General features: G+C 39.7%; 1 protein-coding gene across 1 annotated transcript in view; it reads left to right on the forward strand.

Moving 5' to 3' along the window:
• The first annotated feature begins 262 nt into the window (after positions 1–262).
• The window catches only part of GRXCR1 (glutaredoxin and cysteine rich domain containing 1), a 41,395-nt gene continuing 17,245 nt past the window's right edge, over positions 263–24,412 (forward strand). The window contains exon 1 of the mRNA XM_027779272.2: positions 263–797. Coding sequence (XP_027635073.1) covers positions 351–797 — 447 coding nt within the window. The 5' untranslated portion in view covers positions 263–350. The remainder of the gene's footprint in view (positions 798–24,412) is intronic.

Below are 24,412 nucleotides of genomic sequence, written 5' to 3' on the forward strand. Positions count from 1 at the left end.
CTCTTTTTCGTTCCTGGCAAACAAAAACTGCATTCATATAAACTCATGTAATTTCTGTTCTGGGTTTATCGTCTGTGGATTTGAATTTTTATTTTATTCAATGAATACAATTTCTCCCTTTCTTGCTTCTTCCTTAGTGCTAAAAAATACACAATGGCTTTTTAATATTTAATTGATTAGATCATTTTACAGGTTTTAGTTTAAAGGTAACCATAGCACAAATGCATCCATTATTAACTGCAGAACGGCAGTGTAGCTTCTTGGGAACCCTCTTTAGTTTAATATGAGAACCCCTGTCAACAGAAAACAGCGCTGATATTGTTGTTAAGTGTGACAAACTGGCAAATGCAATGGGCACCACGCTGGAACAATGCAAACTGCTTATATCAATGGAAGAGGCGATGTTTAAAAGTGAGATAAAGGCGGACAGCGAGAGGCTGTCAAGGAAGGTTCGATTCCGCGTTGCGTCCTCGCACAGCGGGAGGGTGCTGAAGGAGGTGTACGCTGACGGGGAGGCTGCCGACTCTCTGGACTCCGAGTATGCCAGTAGCTCAGAGACTGACCAAACCAGCCGGCTGAGCGAAGTGGATGGGCAGCAGAATGGACACGTAGGGTCCGAGTGTGACGAAAATGAGAACGAGCAGGATGACTTGCTCATTTTAGTCAGAGCCACTAAAGAGAGGAGGTTTGGTACAAAGCGAGTCAACATCCTCAGCAAAAATGGCACAGTCAGGGGAGTCAAGCATAAAGTGAGCGCTGGTCAAGCCCTCTTCGACAATTTGGCAAAAGTATTTCAGGTAGGTGATGTGGTTCTGCTGGCTGTAAGCCCTGTGTCTGTTCCTTTTAACTCCTCATGTTATTCTTCCCTTTGTCCAAACCTCTCTCATTTATGATTTCTCAATGTTCTGCCTCATTTCCATTGCCATCCACTTGCTGTTGTTGCCCAGGAGGGGCTCATTGTTCTTTCTGCTGTATAACACCTCCCCGTTTCCACACTCCAAATTGACTGTGAACTTTTTCTTCCAAAATTGGCCTGAAGTTTGCTGAGTAGAGATGTGTATGTTGTGCTTCCCACGTATGGACCAGGAAAGAAACGTTAACAGAGGAATTAGCTGGCACTTTATTGGAGGTTTGTACAGACCCACCGTACAGGGATGTGTCATGTTTCTACTCCTATTATATTAGTTCTAATGAGTTTATGATGTTATCCACTGTCCCCTACATGTAAATAAGTATACTTGCAAATCCCATTGTGTTTAATGTGCAAAGTAGATCAAATTAGGTGCAGGATGGCAGCATTGACGGTTTTCCCACATTAAAATTTCAGAGGAATGAAATCTTAGTCGGACGTCTCTTTTATTAACATGTGTTTTCCATTTATTTTGTAGAAGGAGCAGAATATCTGTATTTGAAACAGTATATGCCACACTGATGCCTTAGGCAGAGAAACACAGGCCTCAGAAAAATCGAGATAAGAGTTCTAAAACAATTAGCTCATGTATATGTTTTATCTATATAGGCTATTCAAGCCTTTAAATCATTACTATTGAAAAAAAGAGCAACAAGTATGGAACCAAACTCTTTCTAAAGGTTGTTATATTATGATGGTCACTTAAATTCATCTACAATTGGCTTCAGGGTATCATTTCAAAAGTGTTTATGCAATTTTAAAGCATTGGGAATTTGATATCAGTAACAACTGTTGTGTATGGAAGTGAAATCTTCTGAAGTTCTTTCTTACTTTGAAACTAAGTCATTTCATAATATGCTTAGAAATGGCTATGGATTAACATTCTCTTGCTTCTGAATATTAATTTATCCTCTATGTTGTACCTAAATTACAACAGTCTTTTTGTCAATACTGATGTTCCTGTGGAAGTTGGATGTTTCAAAGATGAATTAGCTGTTCCTTTTTTGTTTTGACATCACATAACACTCAAGTAGCTTGCTTTCTTTCAAGCCACTCACTGAAGAGTTTGTCCTTGAGTTCCCTAGTCTGATAAAATTTGTAAGAAAGTCATATTTTCTAAGTAGATATGAATTAGGAAGTATTAACTGGTTCATGTCTGGGTTCTTCTCCGACTTGGATTCTCAATACTGTTCCATGTTGTTTTGCTACATGCAGTACACCATTTCACCTCGCTAACCTCATTCCCTCCTAAAGGCTTTTTTCCACTTCATCATTAACATCAAGCTAAGAAATGTGAATAAGCTAGATAAAGAGACCCATTTGAAGACGTATATACCTTAATTAGCCTCCCTGTCTTCCTGTTTCTATATCCAGTTTTAGTTTGGAAGTTCTTTGGGAAAGGTTCATGGACTGAAATCAATGTTCTTTGCAACGAAGTTTCTTTTAGTAGAGTTACAGCTAGGACCAGCACTACTTCCATCAGGTGTTTTGCTGGAAGAAAGTAATACTTGAGAGGAGATGTATCCATCTGATAACTTTGAAAAATGATACGTAGCCAAGTTTATCACCAGAGGTCTATAGTTAAAGCCTATAAAATAATGAATGGTTTAAAAGGTGGTAAGGATTTTGTACTGTCAATATTTTACAGCTGAAGAAAGTGGAAAAATTAAATTACCAGGTGAAAACAAACAGGTTTTTGTACAGCACGTAATTAAATTTAAGAACTCTCAGCTACCGGCATTGTAAAGACCAAAAGTATAGGCAGGTTTTGAAAGCAGATGAGGAAAACAGATGGGGAACTAAGCAGCTTCTGCTTAGGCAGGTCTAGATGACTGATAACCAGAAATAACTGTATATTCTTAGCTTAAGAATCTAGTGGATCAAAGACATATATTCAATAATATACAGAACATCATGATTTGAGGTTTCTACACAAACAAGTTGTTTCCCCAGAGATAAGGTTTGACGTCTAGTGAAGAGGAATGATCGTTTGCATATCTTTCATGTCATACTGTAAGCCAGTTTTCTATGCCACATGGTGAACACAGAAGACAGCAAAGTACAAAGTTGACTTTGAGACTGATTCGGAACTGCTTGATCCTAATGTGAAATATGATTAAAATTCTTCCAATTACAAATGAAGTAGTGACCTTTAGGATGAGATTAAAGGATGATTTCTAGTTTTCTGTAAATCCGCTCCAGACAATTAATTGCACGGTAATACCACTTAGAGAACAACAAGAGTTCTTCATTCAAAGGTATGATAAGGTAGAAGTGTGTCTTTATTAGAAGATATAATAAGAGACAGGACAAGGGGCAGTGGGTGCAAACTGCAGTCCAGGAAGTTTCATCTGAATATGAGGAACTTCTTTACTTTGCGGGTGGCAGAGCACTGGGACAAGCTGCCCAGGGAGTGTGTGGAGTCTCCTTCCCTGGAGATATTCAAAACCCACCTGGACGTGATTCTGTGCAACCTGCTCTAGGAGAACCTGCTTTAGCAGGGGTTTGGACTAGATGATTTCCAGAGGTGCCTTCCAACCCTGACCATTCTGTGATTCTGTGATAACTCAATATCTCTTGATCTGGGCATTTTTCTAAGTTTCCCCCTTGATGATCTGAGGTTATCCGCAGTTACATGTTTCACTTCTTTGTAGATAAGCAACAGCAGATGTATAACGAGTTAAGATGTGTATGAAGCTCCTTATCCCTGAGAAGAGCCCATCTCTGCCCCTTGGATAATTCATCAGTGGATGACCTTGTTATACATTTCTCAGATTCAGTGTCAAAGCAGGTATTTGTAATCTCAGAGTATGCACATGAACTCTTGACAGTCCTAAATCCTGCGCATTGATGAATTCTTGAATGCAAAGACTTCTTATGTAGTATTTAATGTATCACTTATTGACTAAAATGTGTATGCAACAAGCCAAATACTGAGTACATGTGATTGTCCTGTGACCCTGAAACTAGGGTTTTTTTTGAGATTTTCTGCAGCGTCAGCATTCTGATACTTCAGACTATATCTGCAAATTCCTTTACTATGTTATTACCCCAAATCCCCAGCTGCTCCCTGCCGTAGAGGAGAGATCCTTTAAAACAAATGTATTTGCTTGGATATTCTAGGGATAAGCAGGGGTTCGTTAACTGGGCTGTATTAAGTCATGCAGCCAAGACTTCTGATGTTTTCTGTTCAAATACCTTTTTGAGTATTTTTTCCACATTTTCTAACTACAGCCTTTCTACAGATTTGGTTCAGAAAGTCCTTTCCCACAAAAGACTCATCTGAAAAAAAAATCACACCTTCTGGAGTTCTGGGGAATTTCAAAAGAGATGTAACAGAGGAAGTATTTCTAGATGAAAAGGTGTTTTTCGTAGTTTTTGTTGTTGTTATGTGATACAAGCCTGGCCTGAGAATGTATAGCTACTGCCAACTAGACTTGCATCCCCTGCTGCACCTTCCCACATCCACCAAGCACTTCCATCACCAGCACAACCAATGCCTTCCCATTTCCACTGTCCCTTGAGAAGACAAGCTAAGCTCCTTGCATTGTCCTGATGGCTGTCTCTGTCCTCAGATGTGAGCTGCTCCAGCACTGTGACAGTAAAAGGTCTCCCATCAGATCGGCCCTGCATGGCTGGAGAAGCTGCTGTGAGCCCCGTGGGAGCCGCTGTGTGCAGCTGGGGCTGGCACGGCTGTGGGGATGGGGTGGGACCGAGCAGGACATGTCCAGGGGGTAGCTCAGCTTCATGGCAGGACATTTTTGGGACAGAAAGGTGGGGAAGAGACCAAAGTTACTGGTGCTTCAGGGGAGCATGGTTTCCATGGCAACCCTTCCAGCCTTTCCCTCCCAGAGGTGGATGCCACAAGGAGAGCGTTGACATAGCAACCGCATGGGGAGGGCGTTGCTGTGGCAACACCTCCTCAGCCCCTGCTAGGCAGGGAAGGTGGGAGGCCAGTTGGTGGTCATGGGTGGAGGCCAGGGATGGTCACACATGCCCACCGGCCCTCCACATGTGCCTGACCTGGCACTGGAGGGGTGGCCTCCAACAGAGCTGGCAATACAGTGGTCGGGAACAATTTATTCATGAGAAATATGCGCTACTGAAAAGCCTGAATAACAGAAAGGATCTGGAGCTCCCAGTCTCTCTGTGTGTGCACGTAGTTCTTGCTTCCTTGAAATAAATATAATTTTCCTCATGACCAATGTTTATGACTAGACCACCCCTATGATGGCTTCCAGGTGACACAGAGCAATAATCCTTGGATTGTCTGGTATGTTACTGAGTAGTACAATGATCATCTTATGTCAGACCGGGTTTCCATTCCAACATGCAATGTAATGGAGCTCAACGAAAGGTTTCACACAGGTGTCCCCTCATTTCCACTGTTTCAGCATGGATCCTTTCCTCCATTTCCGTACTTGCACACTCCACTGGACTTCCAGCCTCCTCTGAAAGGTCACCTTCTGCTAAATTAGCTGCAGATCTCATTCTCAGGCAGGCTCTGCTGACGTCTCTTATGAAATGGCAGGCCTGGTTAACAAACCTGATTAATGCCTTTTGTGAGCATTGCATCAGAGGGGATATGGGTGAAGAGTCACACATAATGTACTTGGTCTTTACAATGTTTTCCAGCACAGCATCTCGGGTAGAGCTAACATTTAAGGTTGCAAAGTGCAAGTCAGTATTCAGCCTGATAAAGAACTAGCTTATTAATGTTTAGAGAGAGGTGGGAAAGAGTTAAGAATCAGGTGGAAGTTCGTTAAGGAGAGCTTCTCAGGTGGCTAAGTTAATTTTCGTCTTTCTTTACTTGTAAGTGACCTGGAAAAGTGAATACACAGCAGCACATGCAGAGCTTACAAACCAGCAGGGCTAGCTAATATCACAGAGAAAATAAAAAGAAAGACAGGAGCAAAACCAGCCATCTTCTAAAGAAGGCAGATGTTGCATAGTGCTGCTAAGGAAATTTTCTGGTGCAACAGTACAAGCAAAGGTGTTAGGGTGGGTGATATACAACCACCCCAGCCCCTGGACCATGTATCACTACAATCCCCAAAACTCTGGGGAGAAGAGAGAGGTCCACACTTTCACTGGAGAGGCCATGATGTTTTCCTCACTTCTTTGGCAGATGATCAGTGCTGACACTCCAGCATCATTGGACTCTTTGAACTCAAAGACCTCTGCTAGGACTCCACTAAGACTGTAAAAGGTCTCCTGAACTTCCCCTTCATATTCTCATCCATACACACTGCCCCATGACTCCTAAATGGGCATAGCTTGCAAGAGCAAAAAACGTGCTGGATTGCTTGTACCTACTAGTAGCAATGTTAGGGAAACCTGTTGATAACCTAAAGCCATAGCATTTGCTGTAGTAATGCCATTTATAGGGATGGAGATAAATCCCAGTGAGCTGTAGGTACCTCCTCTGAGGTATAAAGTTCCAATGTATGTTCCTAGTTTCAGCAAGTCTGGAAAACTAATTATTGAACAATTTTTTGCATTGAAATCTATGGAAGAATAGGAAAAATTGTAGTGACACAGAGGATCAAGTAATTATGAGAAGCAGGTTTCTGTTTCTTACAGAAAACTTAATGTTATGAGGACAACTGGATCACCACTGAAATGGGCAGTGTCCCTTCACCACTTCCTTTGTACCTTCCTAAGTTCTTTGATCTGTGACCACAGTGGTCATGAGTAAAACAGGTAGTTTCCAGGGCTGGTGGCTGAATAGCCACAGTGATTTAAAAAGGGAGATGTTCAGGTCTGTGAGCTTTTAACTGGAGCCTGGGGTTGGTCAGTACTTTGGTTAATGGTTCTTTATTATTCTCATGTTCTCTTATAAATCAGCTGCAAAGCACTGAGTTCAGACGAGTCTATTATTAGACCGTTCATGATATTTTAGGGTCTGCTGCTATTGGATTTGAAATTCATATTTGGTACAGACTTGAAATGATCAGTAAATAGACCTTAAACTATCTAATCCTCTTAAAGTGATATACAAGCTTTGAGGTAAAAAAGACTTTGCTGTCTCATTTTTTTAAAATGTGGGTAAGGGCTGTCTTGACTTTTCAATTCACTCATCATTGGGAAGCTTAGCAACAAAACCATGGTCAAATTTATCACTTCTTCAAGACTGAATCAATAACTGAAGAAGAAAAGTTGAACTTTTATGCTGGTAGTCTGACCAGTATGCACTGGACATGTGTCTTACCTTCCAGAGCACTGCATGGCCTCAAAATCCTTGTAAAGGATGCATAAATGAAGATGAAGACACTGTTCTTGAGACCCTCAGGTGCACTGTATGGGGCTGATCAGAGGCAAGCCCTGGGACAATAAACATTTCTGTTCTGTGTTTACGTATGTTTCTGTTTCAGAGGATAAGCAGTACTTTGACTGCTTCCTGAATCACACCTACATCTGCAGGTGAGTGAAAATTTTTATGACACTGAATTAATTTTTCCTCACTGAGTGCAGTATTTTTGTCTGTTTAGCATAGGTAACGACCACATAAAATGCAAGACAGCTGAGAACTAACCTTTATGCATTTTGCAGTAGAGGTCAGGCATTAGTGGCATGAGTGGTATGGTTTTGAATCTGTGCACAGCAGCCTTTCCTGAGACAGAGACTGAACTGACACACTTCCCAGCAAGGGTGTGTGAAACATGCTGGAGTCTCAAGTATAATCAAACTCTGGTAGATGCAGGATGGAAGCAGCAGTGAGGAAAAGATAATTTTGCACTTCATTAGCATCTTCGCTCTTCCGTTGGTAGAAAACAAATCCTAACAACCGACTGGTACTGAATAGAGTTGTCTCTGTCTTACCCCAGCTAGGGCCTAAGTGCCTGTGGTCCAAGCAGGTTGTGGACTCTGTAGGAAAAAGCGGAGCTGCTGCCCTGGGGTGTGAGGGAGAGCAGAATTAAATTGTTCCCTCTGTGAAGTCTATGCCATGTGGCTACTTTCCCAAACAGAATTATTTATTAATAAGCCTCAGCCTCTGGCTTTTCCTTTGCATGAACAAGGGCATAGTAAAGAAGCTGTGGTAATACTGCAGTGAATATGTATGATTATGTAGTGCTAGAGTGAACCAAGACTTCAGGTATAGATTCAAAATACCCATAGGCTTCTGAAGAAGGACTTGGACATCATGCTCCAAAACTGTCATCCTCCAAACCTCCCTTTGGTGCCATCTTGTCTCAAAGCCAGCAAAAGCCTTTTGTTAATGAAAGTTTGACTAGTGGTTTTCTTTGGCCATGTGCCTCAGCATCTCAGTAGAATCATAGAATCATTTAGGTTGGAAAAGACCTTAAAGGTCATCAAGTCCAACCATTAAACTAGCACTGCCAAGTCCACCACTAAACCACTTCCCTAAGCACCACATCTACAGATCTTTTAAGTACCTCCAGGGATGGTGATTCAACCACCTCCCTGGGCAGCCTGTGCCAATGCTTGGCAACCCTTTTGCTGAAGAAGTTTTTGCAAATATACAATCTAACCTCCCCCGGTACAACTTGAGGCCAGTTTCCTCTTGTCCTATCTCTTGTTACTTGAGAGAAGAGACCGACACCCGCCTTGCTACAACCTCATTTCAGGTAGATGTAGAGAGTGATATCATCTCCCCTGAGAAATGAATCAAATGTACGATCAGCTAGAGAACACAAAGGAAATGTGATGTTTTTATATTGCTTCCAAATACATAGCAATAATACTAAAAATAATGCTTTACATATATTTACAAAAAATCAAATAATTCAAAACATATTTGACAGGGCATGACAGTTACCTCCTACTCAGGTCCAATGGGAACCACAAAATAGGCGTTCCTTTGCCTGTCTCACCTGCGGGGCTTGATGTAGTAGGTGTACTCTCAGCACGCCTAGTGGATCAGATCCTACACAAACTACATAAGCAGATGCTGCTTTGTTACAAATCATGTCTGCAGGAGGCAGTGGTGGGAGTTGTACTTTGAATTACACAGTCACAAGACAGCATGAATAAATTGCTGGAGCAGGAGTGGAACACACGCTTGCTGATTTTCAGCTTGCCATACCAAATACTACTATCCTTCAGCATCATGCTTGACTTTCTTTCTCACTCTGAAGCATTATAGTGATGGTGTTGCTTCAGCATGGAGGTATCCTAGAAAAGCTTGTAGCCTGTGACTTGCTTATTGGGGACAAGAGATAAAGACGAGACTGAACAGAGGTAGCCAAGACACGAGAGATTGCAAATAACCATATTCTACCACCTTGTTTCATCCTCTCTCTTTAAATCTAAAAATACATTTGCTTTCCTTTTGAAAGAAAAAACCAGTGTGCTTGTTCTCAGGCAATGAATGTGAATGCCAAATGGAAATAGATGCCCCTTGGTTTTACTGAGTTGAATTCTGAAATCATATTGGCCTCAGGAAATTCTCTGAGCTGAAAATAGTCATAAAATGAGAAAGTATTAGAAGGAAATACCATATATGCTTGCCATCCTCTTACTTTTAATTATCTGTCTGGTAGATGACCTAAAATACTAGATGAATGCTGGGTCCAAGCCTGTGTACTGCTCTGGGACTCTTATGTAATGTCCCTTTGTGGAACTGCTCAGTAAGGTGCTCAGCCTTTGAATTAACATGGAAAATGCTTCATCTTACTTCAAACTGACTTGAAAAAGAGTGATGTTATATAAACAGCCTATCAAAAAAATCATAGGATGCTAGAGTGCAGAAATATTTTCTACTTATTCTAACAGTAGGAAATACTTTTTAAAAGTATTTTTCTGAATTGGCCTACAACAGAGATGAAAAGATGAACTGATTAGTCTTAATCATTAATTAGTAGCAATAACTCTTCATTTTTTTCTGGTTGCGGAGCTCAGCTTGGTAACCCAGCAGGACAATTAGTAGAAAATATCTTTCAAAGTACTCTTAAAACTAGAACTATCAAGAAAATTGGGGTCTATTCCCTTTTCTTTGACATGGTGCAACAGGCTGCCTGCTAGCACATTTGTTGTGTCCTCTCGCCCCTGAGTATCTGCATGCCTTTGACACAGCAAACACAGGTTTTATGGAACACATAAAGCTGAAATTCATTGCCTACAAATATGAACAAACCTGTATGCTTAATTACTACCATCCTTCTTGGTCATTGACCTCTAATTCTGTGTATAAATAAATTACTCTGCAATCAAATATTTAAGGGTCCTCATTGCACCTGATTGTCCTGGATGAGGTATGTTTTAGTTCAATTTACAAACAGGGATGCAAGTATTTGGCTACACTGGGCCAATTTGTCACCAGATTGCACAGCTGTGCATTGCAATTGCAAAAACATGGTAATAATGAGGATGAAACACAGCTCCTTTGTAAACAAACAAAAAACCCCAGTTCAGAAGAGTGAGGAATTACCTTTACCTTGGTGGTATGATTCTCCAGGCATGTAATAATGTTTTTGATCTCATGCCATAGAAGGCATTAGCAAAAATACTTTCTAACAAGCTAATAACATTACAATTCCATTTAGTTTACAGATCTCAGAAGTGTTTCAGTTCTGAACTAGGATTTGCAAATACTTACACGAGTAAGCTTACACATGCTAGACAAATACAAATGTACACATGCCACACAGGTGTTGTGTTACAATTAACCAGGAAAACTGTATTTTAGCAGTTGACCAAAAACACATTTCAGGAGCCACCCACTGTTAATTTAATTGGCATGTAGATGTCACTGAGGACTATTTCATTGCCTAAGAAAGAAGAAATGAAGTCATGCTTTATTTGCAGATAATGCTTGCTGGACTGCTCTCGTCTGTCAGCAGCCTGCTTTGACATTTGTCTACTAGTGTTGGCAGTTTATTACACATTACACCAACACATGGTATGTGATTAACAGCTTGAAAGAAAGAAATAGTCAAAGAGATACTGCTTTTTTTTGGCTGGAGTTTTAACCTGTGACTGCAAAGTTTGGCAGCATCCTAAGTTTGTTGCTTCGGTGCAATAAAACATGCTTCAGAATGGCATTTGCAACCAGAGAGAAAAGGGTAGGACTTGCATCCATGAAAACCTTCCTCTTTACTGCAGCATCCAGTACTAGCATGAAACTGAAATCTCACTGAATTTTTCAAAAATTTGTAAGAAAAATAGTAATAAGGACAGCATCCCCAGTCTGTTGATTTTGAAAAGGAGCTGGAAAAACCACAGCTCCCCATCCAAGCAGGCAATCTTCTGGTTTTGCTTGACGCTGTAGTTATGTTTTGGAGGGGCTGCCACAGCACAGCCTTCTACAGCCTCCATCACATAAAGCAACAGAAATGGTCACAGATGAGCAGCCAGAGTCAGTGAGGTAGAGGCTTATTTCACACATGACAAGAAAGAAGACAGAAACCCCATCATTCATTGCTAGAATGAATTCTGGAAAACATTTTAACAACCTTAGTACAATTTTGCTTTGGAACTATATATAGAGACACCATCCATCAATAATGTCAGAGGAGCATGTCTCTCATACTGCAGAAACAACACACGCAGGCTTGTTCTTTCTCCACTTCTCACAAAGAAATACAGAAAACCTTACTGGCCAATATTTGCACATAGTTATAACAACATGTGTTGTTGTGTTCTGCACTGACAAATCAGTCAATGCTGGTGTAAAGGCAAAGACATTTTTCTTTGGGATTGGCTCCTGGTAGCCTTGTTTGGAATACTTCTGATTGCTAATTACCTAACAGCCTTTCAAGATATTAAGAATTGACAGCTGTCACACAGTATTATTTAAGAAAAATCTATTTTCCCATGCAACTTCTGTAAGACATAAAGCACCCAGTTTCTAAACCTGCAATGGAAGTTCCAGATTTTTAAAGAAAAAATGATCTTTTCCTGCCCAGCTGCTCATGTCCTGCTCTTGGTTTACTACATGTAAATGCAAAGGACTCTCCATCCTAGCCCCACAGGCAGCTGTGAAGCATTCCATTGCTGTTCGAGTGGAGAATGTCATAAGAGACAGACTGATAGACACAGTGAAAAATGAGAATTTTAAGCATTATTGCTGGAGTTCCTTCCATTTATTGCAGGTCTTAATCAGAATCTTGAGAACTTCCCTTTCCAGGTGTTGGCTGATGCTTTCAATCAGATTTCCAAACATGCAGTGGTTAAGTCCAGTCATTCTTCCAAATCCCACCATGATCCAAAAACATAACCACCTACTTAGTCCCTCCAAGTCGAAACTTAAGCTGTCATGAAGATTTAAAAGAGGAATTTCTGAAGATTAATTAAAAACAATCATTTAAAATAGAAGTTTCTAAATGATTTTTTCAGGAAATAGAGTCTGTTAATTTAAATTTGTCTGCAAAGTTTTGCTATGGCAGCTCCTGGTTTCGTATCTTCTGGGTGGTCAGGCTTTTGCAAGCCTATCTGCTTGGTGCATGACATTCCCATGGATCCTCATGTAAGAGACTGTGGGGTGGAAGGGCACTTGTACAGGGCAGTATTTGCAGCTGAATTCAGGTGACTAATATCTTTTTTTCTGCTGCCACTGACTGGGAGCAGCCTTGCACCATGTAGCTCCTTCAACCAGGTAGCTTTATCCTCATTTGCTCCAGCAGTTTTCTTTTGAAGTCACTACAGATAAGGGCAAAAGTCGTCAAAAAAGAAGAGATGTCTAGTGAATTTTCTGACCTGTCTTTCATGCTGTCTCAATTCTCTTTTTGGTAGGAGGTTATGCGACTGGCAGAAATGTAATCAGTACGGAGTTTCAGCATTGCTTGTTGACATGATATGATGTTAGACTAAATGTTGTTATTGATTTTTCTTGCTGCAGGGGATTAAATGATATCAATGCAAAGGAACCACTGAAATTTTGATCCAAAAGAAAAGCAGATCGCCAATTTAATCACCTCAGCATCTGCTTGTAGTCATATTCCTTGACCAAAACACATTTAACCCTATGACATGATAGAGATTCTAGCCCCATTATAAGAATATTATTATACAAAAAGTAGGATTATAAGAATAACAATTTCTGTTCTATTTAAAAATTACTTATCTCTAGGCCGAATCCTAAATCAGATTAGTGCATAAAGATGCTCACACTGGTCTTGCTAAAAAATTACTCCAACTGCAGATGTGATATGCACAGAATAACTAATTTGGCAATTATTTTGACTAAGAGATTCAGGAGCTGGCATAAAGCTGGCATACAACTTGCTACATTCTGATTTTCAGACATTTTGCCTATTCGGTTAAAAAAACCCAAACCAAACCAAAACCAAAAAAAGAAGCTTATACCTTAGATTTTTTTCAGCAACAAAATCTGTAAGTGCTTCGTGGAGATGTGTTCTATTTTGCTCACACAGAAATGGTGGATGAGTCACCTGTCCCGTTTTGTACATCAAGGCTAGTAGCCACAGTGCAGGCTATTCTAGGACAGAGCTGGTTTATGTACGCTGTCTAGGAGTTGCATCCTCTAGGTCTATGTAAAAATCTCAAGCTCTCTGCCTTTGGTTTTGGAATCTGTTGCATAAGGAAAGGAATTAAGCCCTGTATGTGTGCAGTGCAATGCATCTTTAAAGAAATGGAGATTGAGTATATAACTAGTAATTAACTACTCAGCGTTTGAAGATGAAGGTACCAAAGTTCTAGGTATTTTCAAGTAATTAAGCAGCTGAGAGTGTAGTTCCAATTAGATTAAGTAATATAGCAGGGAAACAAGGTCCTTCATCACTCAGTGCTGACACAGAACAAAGCAGTGCTACAACTACAAGAGATCCCTTTTCATCACTTCGTATACTGAGTGATAAGGCTGGCTCTCATTGAGGAGTAAGGACTGAATCAGCACTTCACCGTCACTTTATTGCACTAAGCATAGCTTAACTTTGCTCTTAGTCTCATTGAAAGACCCGGACAAAATTCATTACCATTTGCAGAGTGCTTTGTCACCCTGTGTGAGGCAATGATCTGTGTCCACCTGTAAAAAAGTTGGCATTTTCCTTAATGTGCAGTACAAATGACAACTTCAACTTTGTACATAATAGCCTGTTTTTATTTCAGCTCAGATGAGTAACATTTTCAAGTAGAATTTAAATTGTATAAAGTGCCAGGAAAGAAAAAGTACATAATTTGGTAAATGTTTGGAAATGAAAACTAAGCATACTGGGAGGGTGATGGTTTCCCAGTTTTGTTCAACACTCCTTGGGAGTTTCAGGATCTCAGTGCATCTCATTCCAGCTTCCATTCACAGGAACACAGTAAAAGAAAAAATAACTTTTGACAGAAAGATTGTTATCTGCCAAACACGAAAACCCCAGGGTGTATCCCAAATCAAAATCAGACTTTATTTAACTCTTTCCTTGGATTTTATTGGTTAGGAAGGTAAATCGTGAAGAATGGATTGTAATTTTGAAATTTCTCTGCTGCTGATTGCAGTTGAAAATGGCACCTTATTTCATTTATGCTATTACCTTCTTTAGTTGTTTTCTGAGTGAGGAGAAGTAGTTCTGTTGTACAAGACTGACTCTAGGGTGTAATTAATCCACGATGGAAGGCTGAACCATCTGCCAATGAAAATGTAGTAAATTATCAGCTGAGCTAAGTCCAAATGATAAGAGCTTTCCTGAATACTGGTTTTAACTTGCCGATTGTCTTTAACACTGGGAAAATCACCAGTTGCATCATTGGTGCAAATAAGAAAGAAGTCATGGACTATTGTGCTGTTTCCTATGGTATTCTGGTATATTGAAAGTAAATCTTAGGAAAACAGATCCATTCACTACACAAAGCATAACCTGGCAAAGAAGGAAGAGCCATATAATATCACAAGCGGGATCTCCCCAGCTAACTGTTTTATTCTTCAGTCAGAATTATGATTAATCACATTTTAATTAACCAAACTGTAATTGACATTTGGGACCTATAAAGGGGATCACTGCATGAGTAAACTGCACCTGGCTATGTTTAAATATAAAATGGCTTAATTGGAGATCCATGTGCATATGTATATATGTATTATTGTTACATTATTATTAACACCATTCAGTCTCTCCAGCAGCCTAAGGATACAACTATTTTAGAAAAGATGAGTAAGAGACTGGTGAAAGAGAGGAGAAAAGAGAAAGAGGGAATGGTTAGCAACCTCATTTCTTTTTTTTTTAAGCTTCATTTACCTGCCAGAGACCAGTATACAGGGTTTTCCAAAGCTACTGCCAAGTTAAAAAAGAAATGGGACAGAGTAGACAGTAATTTCCATGTAAGCCATTTGCTACTGATCAGCATGGTTCTGCTTCTCTGCAGTATGAAATGTTCCATTGAGTGAAGGAACAGTGATTACAGATGGGGCCAACATGCTTAAACCAAGGCTCACTTGGAGCCACGCTGTTTGCTAACTTCTCCACATGATCTATCAAACACCTTCCTCTTCATTTGCCCACCCTCAGTTAGTCCTGCCTAGTCCATCATTACTTACAGAATATTCTCAAAGAGGACATAACCTGCCCCAAGATCCTCCTCAGACAGGCAAATAAAGAGTCAAATATCTTGAATAGCCTGATGAATAACAAGCAAAAGAAAAAGTTGCTTATGACAAGAGAAAATGGGATTTGGGCCACACAGCTAAGGGTTCTGTTTAAGAGAGATGTATTGTGGTTTTTTTTTTATAATTCAGGATGACATCATGGGAAATGGTACATAAGTAAATAGGAGAATTACCACCAAAGTTGGAGTAAGTAATAGGACAAACATTCCCTCTCAAGACAACTAAACATATTTGAAAAATCCTACTCATATTATTAAAAAGCAAGCCCCAAAGTAGCTTAAAATGTTAGTTAAAATGATCAAACAGAAAAGCAACTATACAAGAAAAATAACTAGTCATTTATTCAAGTATTTCTTATCTACAAGCAAATATAGGCAAGTCTAGACATGTTTAAAAATTCTTTTTTGGCAAGTGACCAAACACTAAGTGCTAGTCAGAACTCTTTCAAGTTGACCTACGTGCTCTCTATTTCCAGCCCTTTTTGTTTGGAGTAGAACCAGAAAACAGAAAAGCCCAGAAAAAATGGATGTAAAAATTGACCAACATTATTTAAAATTCAGAAAAAATTCCATTTTATTGAAGTTTGATTCTCATTTTACTCAGTCTGCTACTCCCTGTTGCTAGAGATAAAGAGATAGAATTGAAATAAACACTGATCAAATGTTGAATAATAATTATTTTTCATACTCATACATATAACTGATATCACCAAGTAGCAACATAACTATTAAGCAATAGGAAATTAAATGGTCTAATCTAGGACAGATCTTCTTCTAAGGATAGAGACTTCTTCTCTGGTATCCAGGGCTTGCACATTCTTTAGAATTGTATAATTAATACTATCAGTATTTTCGTAACCCATCTGTGATCCATTGTTTCAGTTCTCTGGTCTTCCACACTATTTACAGGCATAGCTTTAGGCAGGCAGATGCTATGCAGCTCAAGCCATACATTTTTAATTTACTGATAGCAGCATTTCTTTAGGTGACATGTAGTAGACTTTTTTTTTTTTTCCTTTTACATTAATTAGTTTCTGTTTTCAAGGTACATTGAAGAAGTAATAGTGACCCTACAATCTGCCTGTTCTCTAACTTCATGTTGTCCATTAGAAGACACAGAAAATGGGCACGAATGCTAAAATGCGAATCTATCATTTTCATTTTCACATTTTGTTTGACTTCCTGATTTTCCAGACATTTAAAAATGCCTGTATCTTTCTCATGTCAAAGGCACATTGCATAAACCGTTATGCTGCTGTTTTGTGAGCAGTCTTCAGAAAACTCTCTCCAGGTAAACAGCTGCAAACAGCTGAAGTAGAAATTCAGCCTTTTCCCTCTCCTTTCTTGTTTATGTAACACAACCACAAACTCTCACTGGTCTAATTTAATATCACTGGGATAATTTAAAAACTATGTCCCTTTACTTTTGCATAAATCAGACGTGCTACTGGAGCCAAAATGAGTCCAATATGCAATGAAAGTTCAAGCCAAAATCTAGACCTAAATTAAAAGACTTCCAAATGGTCACACAATTAATGCAACAACATAATATTGTATGTGTTTGTAGACATCACAACCATATTCAGGCCTGTCACAACACAAGCAATATCTGCCAGAAATAATATTCTCCTTGCAGAAGTGGGAAGTTTCAGTTTGACCACTGATATGCTACCATGTTTCATAGCTACCATATTTTCTGTGGACTGTGTGTGAATTTTAGTGCTTTGGTAAATTGTATCTGATGATTTTTAAAGGAATTCAGCTTACATCAAGCAGTGTAGGAGGTGAGACAGAAAATGAGTGGATACTGGGAGTAAATGGGTAAAACAGAAGAGGCTATTGGTAGGTGAAGCAAAGGTCCTTCTCTTCTCCAAGATGATAAAGATAACTGAAATATCTTTGGAGAAACCTCTCTAGGTAAAATTCACAGGATGAAATTATGTAGCATCCTTGTCAAGTAATTCTGTAGAGGTATTTGGAAAGGTGAAACTAACTAAGAGCCAGAAGAACTAGTGGAAACCAAGATCATGACAAATGAGACTGGCCAAACTGTAGATACTGAGATAAAGTAATTTGCAGAAAATTTCAGGTGGTAGTTATGCAAAGTCTGTGACTGTGAATATATGGGATAGGATGGAGAGGAATAAAATAGGAACACTTATATTGTTGAGGGAACTCAGGAGATAGATACTTGTGGAGAAAAACTGAGTTTATCTATGTGATACTGGAGAAAGCTCCCTGCTATCTGGATTCACAGAGACATCTTGGAGAAAAATGGAAGGGCTGTGATTGTCAGTGTTTGGAATGTTATTTGGGAGCCTGAAAAGCTGGTGTAATGGTTGCGGACGTGCTCGACCAGTGGTTTTAAGTAGCCTGTATTTTCAGTTTAAGATGATTAGGTAAATGTGTTCACTGGAATTCCTCAACAAACCTACCAGAGAGGGAAATGATGCTTTGAATTCAGCACATTTCCAGGGATCAACTTCAATCAATACAAAACTTTGAAGGTTTTGGCTCAGTCTCTTCCTGGCTTAGCTTGTGGCACTAGCTTGCACCAGAACATCAGAGTTTATCAGAAATGGTGGCATTATATGTGTTCCATGGCAATGCATAGTGGTGATCTTCATATGAAAGGGTGAGTTATCTGTGACACTTTCAGTAAGTAAGACATGTCCAGAAAACTGGGATCTGTGTTAACCGCAGTGCTCCTAGGTTTGATTTGGGAGTGCCTGCCTGCTAGGGGTGTGAGGCCTCTGGTGAGCCTCTGCCATTTTAGCTGATTCACTATATGCTCACCTCTACTGAAACACAATAAGGAGGCACCAGCTACATCTGAGCTGGCATCATGGAGATCTCCATCTCCCAGCCATTCTTGCAGCCTGCCTGCAGCACAGGCTTACAATTTTGACCTTACGTAAATCTTATGAAAAGATAAGGGCTGAGTTTAAATCAATCCCTCAATAGCTGCCAGAAATGTCAAGTCGGTCTTGAGAGAATATAGTGGAAAGCGAGAGGCAGGAGATGAAAGTCATCTGCATGCTGGCAGTGTTGCAGGAAGCACAAATCTCTCCTGGAGGCCTGGGGGTTCAGGTCCTGAGAGATGACTGTGACCTGGAAGAGAGCTGAAGAGCAATCAGACTTGGTGGAGGGGAAAGGAAGTGTAGTCTGCAATCTGATCAGTTCTTTGAAGTAAAGAGAAAGAAAAAAGGACTAGGGAAACAAGATTTTTCAATTACAGCTTGAATTCAGGAGGTTTGGCAAAGACAGATGAATGGGAAGGCAGAGGTTTTACATTCATTCTTTTGATTCAAACTTAAAAGTACCTTTATTTTAACCGCATCTATGAAGAATTTTCTTGCTAAATGTTTTATACCCAGAGGAGCAAAATTTAGCATAATTTTCCACCAGAACTTCAGTCCTGACCACAAGGCAATTTGAAGTTTTGCAATTTTTTTGTAGTTTTTACCATTTAATTTTCCCGAAATTAACTGCTCATCTCTCTGACTGGCATAGCCTACTTCTTAAGAAGTAGTGTTAAAATTTAATACGCATTTCTAAGTAGTATTTGTTTTACGCAAAGACCCAGGAAGCAAATCAGAGAGCTTGTATCTCCTGCAACACAATTTTGTAGAAGCATAGTTTCAGTTTCCTGATCCAACGATTACATCAAACAAAGAGAAACTGTTTATATTGCCACTCAGATTATTCAGCTGGAAGCCATTTATCAAACATAGCAGATAATCAAACATCAGTAAAACTAGCTTATAACTCTCCTACTAACACTGCACCTGTAGAAAACAATTGTTTCCCTGGATGGATGCCAGGTTACAGCACACTACTGTACACACACTACTTTCAACACACAGTAGGCACAGAAGGGATATATGAAATAACCCATTGCCGAAGAAAATTCATTGTTGGGACGGGGGATGGGTCTGGCTGAAGTTTGCATGATGTGTTCTGTATAGATTAAGGTGGGTATTAAGTGTGTTCACATTAAATATACTAATATACTGTAAAACAGTTATGAAAAGTGAAAACGACTTATCAGAAACAGCAGCATTTCCCCACTGAAAAACTGAGTTCTGGAAAGAAAAAGTCTTATAGGTTAGTGTTGTTCATTGCCTCAAAAGAGCCATTTTGCAAATACTGCATCTCTAAGTAAAGTAATCCAAGCATCTGTCCTCTTGTATAGGAAGTCTTGCTACTCTGAAATGAATTGATGGGGGGAAGAGGAGGGTAATAGGTGAACAGGCTGTTTGATGAACAGCACCAGAGCATTTTTTAACTTCCTTTACTCTCCCCTTTCCCAATCAGTTCGTTTCAGAGCTGACATTACAGTTGTCAAACTAAGATGAAAGAACAAGAGTGGATTGTGCCATGGCCCTGCCACTGAAGGCTGAGAAGCAATCAAGCTCTCAGTGAAGATGAAGATCAATATCAGAGAAAGCAAGTGCACTCCCCATGTGGTTTGAGGCCACTTTTCTCACCCGACAAGCAAATACTGTATTTGGTAAAATGCACATGCTGAGAAACTCCCATGGAGCTTTATCCTGGTGAATTGTCACGGATGTCTGCTCCTGGAATTCGGGTCCAAGAGCTAAAAAATCACTCTGTGAAATTTACTTCCAGTCAACCCTCTTAATGACAAATATTTTCCCTTTGCATAGCGTATTCTAGGAAATATTGCGATTTCATTCACTTTGTACAGGGAATGCCTTGTGGATGGCAGAGCATTCCCTCCATTACAGTTACTTTTACAGGGCTGAATCTTGGTTATCAATTTGAAGTGGCTAAAAACCTCCAAATGTATCTGTATCATTAGTCAAAATAATTGATATAAAATATCAACTATAAATATAAAATTGATATAAAATCATCATTCTAGAGTAATGCTTTCCATGGCTGACAATGATTGATATGGTCAAAGAAACTAAATCAATGGGACAACACACCATGTTTTATACCCAGAGGAGCAAAATTTAGCAACCTGATTTTAAGCGCTACTTAATCCAGGAAATATTTGGCTCCACAGTTGTCTTTTGTAGGTGAGATCATAATAAGGCTGAAAAATATATCAGGTTCCAGCTGTCTATTTTGGTGTAAGATACCACAGTACATTTTGCAGATGAGGGGGAATATCACATGCCTTGCTGAAACTTGGTTTAGATATTTCCTGATTGCTGCATTAAGATTGCAATGGAAGATTCCTGCTGTAAATGGCAGAGAACTGCATCTGTCTGTCCTAAAAAATAATTGCATATTAGTTTTGCACGGTGATTGCACTGGTTGGTGAAAATTTTCTGAAATCAGGTTCTCTGGCTAGTGCTGTTAAAAATTGCACTGTCCTGAATTATGAGTCAGATTTTCCTGGTATGGATGCAGTCATAAAGATTTTCTTTGTACTGATAGTGGAATTTTCAAAGTTATTGGCAGTCCAAAGTCTATACAGGCCAACTATAAAAAGATTACCTGTGGAGCCATTTGTCTGCCTCTAATATTTTATTGCTATTTGCTTCATGCTTCCTAACACTGTGTTTTTCTCGGTGTCTTTATAAGGCTCATGAGAGGGGAGGAGGATGCTAGCAAATGGAATCACAGAGATCTCTGCAACAATGAAGGGCTTTAAATAATGAAAAAAAATTAAATGAAGTCAATTAAATAAGAAATACTTTTGATTTGTTTCTTACCACCGTCACTGGTTTATCCGAGAAAGATTTTTCAATTACATTTTAAGGACAGCGTAACAGTTTTGTCAATTAACACTGTAATTATTTTCATTTATAAGCAACATTTTAGACAGTTAGGTTAAAAGATACATAAACAGTGTTTGATGAAGAGTGTATCATTTGAAGTTTTTTTCACAACACACCAGGATTATGTTTGAGGGCTTTGCATGGAAATTGAAAAAGGGAAAGCACATTTTGGCAATTTTGCAATATCTGTTGTTTCCAGGACAGCATTTTGGCCATTATTATTCCTTGCTGTAATAACGTCTCCTATTATTCTCCATTAGTAGATGCAATTGGCTGCTCCAAGATAAGGGATATGAGGGATAATACTTGGCTGAGATGTGGTTTGATCCTCTAAATGCTTACATTTTATCAGCTATAAAATACATTACTGTGCTGACTATGCAGCATAAGATATTTCATGGATCAAAACTACCTGACCATTTAAGTCACTGTATTTCCTTTGGAAAAAAAAGAAAGATGAGATCTACAAATCTGACGAGGACTGTCAGGTATAGAAGACAGAAACACTCAACCTGTGTAAACAGCTCAGCTTTTACCTATTTTAAAGCTATGCCCCCACATGCCAGACTACCGGGAGGAGCTTCATCAATGTTACAGGACAGTCAAGGTACATCGTCTGGCATCGGGCCTCTTCTGCTGGATACAGGGATAGTTCACAGAACTGCATGATGTGAGGGAAGGTTGTTGGACACTCCTTTTTTCAAAGAGCTTCTAGTGCCTCATGTAAACTGCTGAGGACAAAACTATTTTCAGTAGCTCTTGCTTCTTCGCCTCCAGTCTTTATGGACGGTGTCCTTGCACAACAAAGAAATGCTTCTTCTTTCTTACAAACCTCTGTAAACAAAGACTCTCTCTGTTCTCTGGGAAGAATGTGTTGGAGACATCAAATTGGTAGATAGGGAAAGAGAGAAATAAGGAGCAAGCAAGCAAAAGAGAGAAACAAGCATTATATGACAGTGTTTTCTTCCTGGGAGAGCTGCAGACTAGGTTAGAATTACTCACAGGATTATCTTTTGCTTCTGATTTTCAAAGGTTTCATGTATTCCAATCATCTGCAGAATGGCATAAATAAACTGATAACAATATACTGATAGACCTTCCAACACCTGATAAATAAAATCCAATTAGCCATGGACAGATATGGATTTTTTTTTGACTAATTCGAACACTGTAATAAATTTTGCCCCGGCTGACTTCCACAGCATTGCTGCATCTGGTTGGACAGGAGCTGCTTTATTCCCCAGAGTCAGTGCCACACCTGCAGCAGGCAGTTTGACTGCTACACGAGCAGAGGCATCAGGGTCTTGCAGAGACTGTGAACCCTTGGGAGATAGCCTGTTCTCTTACCTGAGCGCGGGTCACCTGAGAGCAGGCTGCAGCCTGGCTGCGTGGCTGTGTGCTGGGTGAGTGGCAATGAGGACGCGGGGACGTGAGCTCACTTGTAGGCTTTGTACCTGCTGAACCTGCTGGTAGCTGAAGCTTTACAGAGAGCAGGGAGAGGCAGGGTCATACTCTGTACTCCCTTGCTGTGGTATTGTGAGCATTTTTTCTACTTTGAAATGAAAACACTTTGACATTCCTTGAATAGCAGTCTGTGCCAGAAGATGTGTGGGAAAGCCTACAGTGGCAAAAAGAAGGTATGGATGTTATATTGCATTATATGAGGAACAGGAAGGGTAACAACACACATATCCATGGTGTCAGAGGGTGGAAAGCTCTCCTTTTGTTTTTGGGGTTTTTTTAGTATCCAGTCAAGTAATTTTAGGATGAAAGGAACAGTATAAATATTACATACAGTATTATTATTACTTTTGTTATTTTCATCTGATATCCCAAAACTGATATACTGCCTGAAAAGTACAAATAAATAACAGGCATATATAAATATACTATACCAATGTCTTAGGTATGATGACACTCTATATCTATTTTATGCTGGAGCTGATGAACAATTTTGAGGATGCCAGCCTTAAAGAGGTAAAACTGTGCTATTTTACAATCATCAGAATGTGGTGGGTGTGTAGACAAGAAAGACAACATTTGCCCAGGAGTTAGGAGATCAAAGAATTCAGGTTCTTGCTGGATCACAGCGCTTCTCTATAATTGTGACCGTCTCCTCAGAGTTATTTAGCTCTATCAAACTGCAACAGGAAAAAATGAGATGTTTCATGCACTGTGTCGGGACACTCAACCAGGCAGAGGACACTGCACTCCTATATAGTTTTTGGAAATGCATATATTCCTAGGGCTGCTGTTCATGGAGTAGGTGAGAGCCAGAACACAGGCAGACAGAGCAAAACCAGTATCTGTATTTGAGAGTGTCCCAGGTGCTCTGGCTACCTTCTTTAGGAGTGCAGCTCTTGATGCCCTCACTTGTAAATTGGTATGGATAGACCTTACCAGCTTGCTGATGGTTATGAGGATGATAACTGCTTGCTGATGGTTATGAGGATAACTGGTGATATTGTTCCACTGTCCCAGGGGGTCACAGACTCCATGTCCTACAGTTATACTCCCTGTAATTACCAAAACTGGATAAGAAAAAATGTGGTGCTTTTGAGGTGATGTGTTTAAAAGAAGGTTGGTACATGCTTTGATGTGAGTATATGACATGCCCTGTTGCAGAAATTAGTCTTTATTCTACTGAGCTTTACTAAAATGTATAGTATTCTGAATTAAATACAGTTCAAATGATGAATTTTCCAGAATATTGATATAGTGCCAGCTCCTTGAAGACAATGCAAACAGGACTACAGCTTTAACGTAATAAAGCAGTTAAGAGAGTGCTTACATTTAAATGTAAGTGTGCACTGTGCTTTGCTGTGTGAGAGCCCATGGAGGGTTGGAACTGCAAACAGTGAAGTGGAAGGGAATGTGATTTCATACCAAGAGTGAACACCATGACTGGGGACTATTTGCAATTCCTCTTGTACGCATAAATAGAACTTGCCAAAGAAAACTATTTCACTTTGGTTGATGAAGGCTGTTTGTTGAAAGAGGTCTTCTGGCCAGTGAATCAATTCTTCCTGAAAAATGCCATTAAACCTTTATTTTGAGCCAGGCAACCAACAGTGACTGGCAGAAGGGGCTGGTTCACGACTCCATCAGCATTGTGCTGCGTTCTTGTGTTGGCAAATATTGTCATCTTCACTAGCACATAGACCTTCAATCTCCAGCCATCGCATTCAAGTGCATGATGAAAAGTGTGCTTTTCATGAAATGCTATGCATTTTGAAAA

The sequence above is a fragment of the Falco peregrinus genome, chromosome 2, assembly GCF_023634155.1.
Source record: "Falco peregrinus isolate bFalPer1 chromosome 2, bFalPer1.pri, whole genome shotgun sequence".
Classification (NCBI taxonomy): domain Eukaryota; kingdom Metazoa; phylum Chordata; class Aves; order Falconiformes; family Falconidae; genus Falco; species Falco peregrinus.